The 6,367-nt window shown below is 35.2% G+C and overlaps 1 protein-coding gene across 1 annotated transcript in view; it reads right to left on the bottom strand.

The window, feature by feature from the left end:
* Positions 1 to 4,547: 4,547 nt before the first annotated feature.
* LOC107100203 (NAD(P)(+)--arginine ADP-ribosyltransferase 1-like) overlaps positions 4,548 to 6,367 on the bottom strand; it is a 7,837-nt gene continuing 6,017 nt past the window's right edge. The window contains exons 3-4 of the mRNA XM_015398610.1: positions 5,397 to 5,473; positions 4,548 to 5,291 (exon numbers count right to left, since the gene is read on the bottom strand). Coding sequence (XP_015254096.1) covers positions 4,548 to 5,291; positions 5,397 to 5,473 — 821 coding nt within the window. The remainder of the gene's footprint in view (positions 5,292 to 5,396; positions 5,474 to 6,367) is intronic.

Genomic DNA, 6,367 nt, shown 5'->3' with positions numbered 1-6,367 from the left:
TGGGTTGGAAAGAAAACCTGCAGCCACACGGCCCTTTCTGGAACCAGTTTAAGACCCCTGCCCTAGATTGTGTGATCAAATTAGAAGAGCCATGTTTGATAATTTTGTTTCAGAGATATTAAAGATTAAATGTTAGGTTTAAAAAACACACACTTTAAACACTTATCAAATAACCTGGTAAAAAATAACAAGAGCATTAGATTCCTTTTACTAGCAAGCAGAATGGATCAAGATGTGCCCATTTGCAATCTTCGACCCGCTCTGAGGCACATTCAGCCGAACCCTTTCCAAGATTATCTACTTAAATCAAGCATAAGCAGTTTCAAAAGGTTCATGGGTGTGCAGGTGGCGCAGTAGATTGCGTGCACAACCCATGTACGGAGGCCTTAGTCCTTGACGCAGCCAACCCAGGTTCGAATCCAGCCTTTGGTCCTTTGCTGCATGTCTCTTCCTCTCTCTCACACCTGTCAGCCTACTGTTGAAAAACAAAAACAAAAAACGAGCCACTAGTTTCGTAAAAACTCAAAAAAAAAAAAAGGTTCACTTTGTGGTCAAAAACATTTCACTATTTTCTAGTTCCAGGAACAGCTCATTTTGCTTAAAAAGCAGAATTGTGGTTTTGGTTCACACTTCTCTATATTCATCAAAACACAGCCCATTTGTCTGGGGTGAGTTAACAGGTGCTGTTCTGCTACCCCACTTCTGGAAAGACACTCAGCACAGAAATAAGTAAAAAAGCCACTCTAGCGTCATCTAACAAATAGATTTTTCAGTATAAAAGTAGAGAATGTATTAGAAATGGGTAAATATGAGATAACTTTATATACATTTGTTCCAACAATTATCTTTTAGGTCAGTGTTTTTCAACTCTGGTCCTCAAGGCACACTGCTCTGCATGTTTTGGATGTTTCTGAGCTTCAGCACACCTGATTTAGATGATTGCAGTTCAGCAAAGCCTCATAATCTATCAACTGATAACAGGTGTGTGAAAGCTGGGAACATGCAGGGCAGTGTGCCAGTGTGACCAGGGTTGAAAAACACGGTTTTAGGATATCCAGGGATCAGCCATCTCCCTCTTAAGCTCCAAATTGAATGTAACATCACAGACTGCTGCATAAACAACTTTAGAATTGGCTTGGGAAGACCATACATTTTTGGAAAAGCCCCAGAACCTTTACATTGGATCACTTGGTTCATCCAGAGCTGCCTCTGGATGATGTCAAATTCAGCAGTACTTCCTTGTAGATCTAACCACTCAGATAGTACCAGCTCTGGCGAGTGCCAGTTATAGTGGTCTGTCCTGGAGGTAAGGGAAGACAACAGTCCTTCTAGGCCTTAATTAAATAAGCATTTTTACAAGCCACCTAAAACAAGAGCATTCCTTATTTTATCCTTTTCCTATATCATTTTACACTCACTTCTTGAACCTTCATCACAACCACAACCAGTGTTGGGCAAGCTAATTTTAATTTAGCCAATTTTCTAAATTTAGTGAGTTAAACTAAAAGTTATTATTCTATAAAATTAAGCTTCACTACACTGAAACCCCACACCAGATAAATGTAGCAAACTAAGCTTCAATAAAATTACAAAAGTAGCTTAACTACATCAAACTTTTTTCTTCAAACATCAAACTTCATTCATCCCAAGTTATTGCTACTGATTAATTAAACTGTGACAAACAGATCAGTTCAGTTGTTTATCAAACTCTTCTTTTCTCAACAAAACTAACAATTATATTCAAATTTCAAATCTAACTTTAATATTCAGGTATAAATGAACACTAAATTCTAAGATCTTTGGATAGTCATGCATCTTACAACACCACAATATCCATATGTCTCAAATTAATACAGCAACTGTCAGTGAATCAGTCATATTAGTCATTGTAAATTAGTGTTTATTTTAATTATATTTTTAGTCTGACTCATTGCTTTTTGTTTTGATTAACTTTAAAGTGACTAAATTAACCTGTTTATTTAGTCTTGAATTATGTAATATTTCTATGGAGCTGTTTCTATTTATTATCCCCATTTTTTTACTGCTGCCATCCACACAAGTATTACATATTTAATTTACCCATGTTTTTGCTTTGTAAAGAAAAAAAAAAACCCTGCACAAAATAATACTGGTCTGCTTTTAACTTTTTTTGCCTCACACGTCCATTTATAATGCATGTGTAACCCAAGTAAACATAGCCCTCGCTAAACATAGGCATTTTCATAAAAATAGCTATAAAATGTACAAATACGAAATAAATAAATAGGAAATAAATACGTCTCAAAATAGTTAAAATCAGCCCAGATAATCTCCCACCCATTCAAAGACGAAACATTTATACAGAGAAAAAGGCTAAACAAAATGGTGGTAGTTGTGTGTTTTCAGGTTTTTGGGGAAGCCGAAAAAAATCAACTTCATACTTACATGACACACATTTAAGGAAAAAAAAATTCTCAGGTGCAGCGGAATTAAACCCATTCACCAAACTGGATTAAAAGCATCTTAAATGTGCATGGAAATACATTTTAAACATTAAACTATTTTAGAAAGAATTAATACCTACGACTCAGTGACAACACTTTTCATTTTTGCATCAGCTATATTTTCCTTTTCTAGAAAACATTTCCACAAAAAAGTATGATGTTTCCTCAAACAGAAATAGAAACATTAATAGAAACTTCCCTTAGAGACTGAATGAGGAGAAAGAAGTTTGTTTTGACACAGAATTCAATGTACAGCAATACTTACAACTCAAATTTTCCAAAAAGCATGATACTAAAATGCATAACAAAAGTGTTTATGACATTTTGAGGTTTTCCACATTCTCTCATATTAAAACCAGCAGCATTTAAATCTGGTTTAGAGTCTGGCTGAATTCATTAGTCCCTTTACAACCCTGAAAACACAGGGTGCAGACCCCGAAGAAGAGTCGTAATTTAACTCACCTCTCTGCGGCTTCTCTACTGTTACCCACTCATTACTCCATCCAGACAGTGTCTTGACCACGACCAAAATCAAATAAATAAAAGAATCCCAAGGGACTTAATCATTATAATGTGATTTTTTAAAAAGACAACTCCAATTGGAGAAAAAGTAAAAAAAAAAATATATATATATAGATTATCTAACATAAGATCTCTTTCTTCAAAACGTTTGTTAGTTAATGACTTGATTAGTGATAATCACAGATTTATATTGCCTTACAGAAACTTGGCTGAAGCAAAAAGATTATGTGAGCATTAATGAGGCAGCTCCTCCTAGTCATTTAAATTTACACATACCCAGAAATTCTGGGCAAGAAGGAGGAGTAGAAACAATTGATCTGTCTGACTTATTGGTTACTCCAAAGGCAGCTAATAATTAAAACTCTTTTAAAAAATGTAACCATTAGTTTCCCTCAACCAAATTGCAAAGCAAAAAAAACTCTTCTTTTTGTAACTTTGTATTGTCCACCAGGTCCTTACTCTGAGATTTCAGCATCCAGGCTGACAATGAAGCTGATAGCTTAAGAGCAGCCTTTAATGCTATCTTAGATGCTAGTGGCTTTGTTCAAAATGTGAATAGTCCCATACATTCTCATCTTCATACTTTTCACCTTGTGCTGACATATGGCACTAATTATGATATGGCTCTAACTATGACTGGTTTATCTCTGGTGAGGCAGCATATGAGGTAGCCATAGTATCTGAACCGGGTTTAGACTGCTTTGATACAGTTAAACGTTCAAAGTTGGTAAACCATTGTCTTCATCTAAACCTTCAACTTGTATGTTAGATGCTGTTCCAACCAGGTTATTTAAGGAAGTATTTGTCAGAAGGCTCAGAACGTAGGACCCAGATCTTGATATTATCTTTGATCAGGACCTGTCAATTGAAGGTTTAGTTTGCTTGGTGGTACAGGCCTCAGATTTCCTTTCCTGCAAAAACAAGGATTCAATTTCCAGTTCCCATCCATGGCACTTGCAGACTTGAACTGCAACACCATGGGAAACTCCATATAAAAACATAATATCCTTCTAAGTTAAGTTTTTACTTGATTCAAAGGCATTTGACAGAGCTCATTAGCAAAACAAAACCCAACAACTATAGCAATTGAAAAGAAATTTGAACAAATACGTTTGCTTCTAAACTTTTCAAATCTTTCTTTGCCTTTTATCTATTATCCTTTCCTCCCTATTCATATAAAAATGTAAGCTGAATAGTAAAAAAAAAAAAACCAGTTCCCCTGAAATGCATGCCATTTTAATAAACAAAAAGTAGTTTTGTACGCAGAATTTGAACAAGGTTTCAATTACATAGAGCATATAGACATACACATTTTCCTTATCGCACAATCATCTGGCTGATTTCCTCAGTATTTTGTAAAGGGACATAATTGTCCAGGGACTAATATATGTCTTATTTTCACAAAACAAGGTTTTGCATATCAATGATCAATCAAATTAATTTTAGCACGTTTAGTACTTCTCAAAATGTGATCCAAATACAAATGTAGTGCTCTAAACAATCTAAACGATTTAGGGTGACAAACAGGGAGACTGCTGCTATTCAGAAGAAAGCACAGTTAAGGTTAGAAATTGCTTTCTGTGTGCTTTTCAGTTTAAACACAACATCACATGGAAGTTTTTTTTGCTCTGATCTCCTGTTGATCTGGGTCACTTTAAATGCCTCATATGGGGGAATTAAAACTTCCGCTTCTGCTTCTCCAAACTTAGAGTACAGGGATATGTCAGCTCCAAAACAGGTGGAGAGCTCAAAGCATGTCTCATCACCAAATCTGTTAGGATGCTGATAGCCAAGCATTGAACTGGAGGTAAAAGAGCCAAAGCGAATCTGCTTGTTAAGGACATCTTGGCTGAAGTAACTGTTGACCCTTCTATAGCCAGTCAGGCATCTTTTTAGGGTACCTCTGTGCGTGCTGAGCTTTTTCAGGGCACTTGTGAGGAAGAAGTGCAGAGTGTGGTATTTGAAAGTTGTTTTGTACTTCATTTTCTGTGTTCTAACTGCATCATTGAATTCAGCATAGACTTTGGGTTTATCCATAGTGTACACATAAATGGCCATGATTTCCTCTTTCGTCAGGGTTCTTGTGGGGGCCTTTCCATGTTTGGGTCTCCATTTCTTATTGTAGTATTTTACTGCTTCATTCCAGGCTAGGGAGAAATTTTTGTTCTGATTTTTTTCATTTAGCAGAAACTCAGTCCTCACTTTATGCTCCATCTTGTCTTCACAGCCAGCGTACATGTCATCTACTGAGTTCAGAGCCATGTCCAGTGTAATCAAGCCCTGCCAAAAGTTATTTTAAAATTCAGGGAAATGGAAGTATTTTATCAAAATATTTTCATAATCCATTAAGATCTATATTTGTGCAAACATTATAAAAGCTCTTGTGCTTACCATTGTAGTTTCAAAGTACACTCCCAGCAAAAACACCACTGCTGCCCAACCTACTATCTTTGCCATGTTTGAAGAGTCTGCAAATCCATTAAAAACAGTTAAAAACAGTCTAATTTCCAGGTATCTTAAAATGTGAAAATTTCACTTACAAGGTTTAACCATCTTGCAAACAAATATCTTAATCCTTTTTTTTTACCAATTAAAGTTTTAAAACATAGACTGTTTTACTTTACAGCATTAAATTCATTACTCGTTTTTGCCCCCTCCCCCCAAAAAAGAAGAACGTTCCACATTTAGACTTACTGTTGGTAGAGATGATCTTTTCAACCTGTTTGGTACCAGCTGGAAATCATCTTAATTACGGGGTTGGTGCTTTTTTTTTTTTTTTTACTTGTTTAACTTTATTTAGCATTTATATATTACAAAGGGTACCAATACAAACAATACAGACAGTGTAACTTTGCATATAGCAGAATAACCTAAAATAAATAAAGACAGAAAAAGGCATCATTATATGAGGCATTATTAAAGGATAGGGCGTTAAACAGGAGATTAAGTTTATCTAAAAAAAGAAGATATTTACAAGCACTTTTTTCTTGTACGATTGCTGATGATTGTAACTCCATTGGGATATGATTGGTTTACACTTACAAAATGTATTTATGTAAATCAAACTACATCTATAGCAAATAAGACTTCTCTTAAGCTAAGATCTGGTAAATTAAACCCTGTAAACTGGATCCACATCTGGAATTTCACCCAAAACATTGTACTGAAAAGCAAGCAAAGAAAGATGTTCCAAACTCATACTTTCCATGTCACAGAAACCACATTTTCCATTGTCCAATTTAATTGTTTTGTTTTTTGGAAATTCGTTAGTAGAATAAACTCTATTGACAATTTTAAATTACATTTATTTCACTTTAGGTGGGATCAGGTATGAATCGAATTTAGTTCAAGTCTTTTTTCTT

Source organism: Cyprinodon variegatus, unplaced genomic scaffold (genome assembly GCF_000732505.1).
Source record: "Cyprinodon variegatus isolate N-32 unplaced genomic scaffold, C_variegatus-1.0 Scaffold945, whole genome shotgun sequence".
Classification (NCBI taxonomy): domain Eukaryota; kingdom Metazoa; phylum Chordata; class Actinopteri; order Cyprinodontiformes; family Cyprinodontidae; genus Cyprinodon; species Cyprinodon variegatus.
Note: the sequence above shows the minus strand (reverse complement) of the source record. Positions and strands in the feature narration are given on the sequence as shown.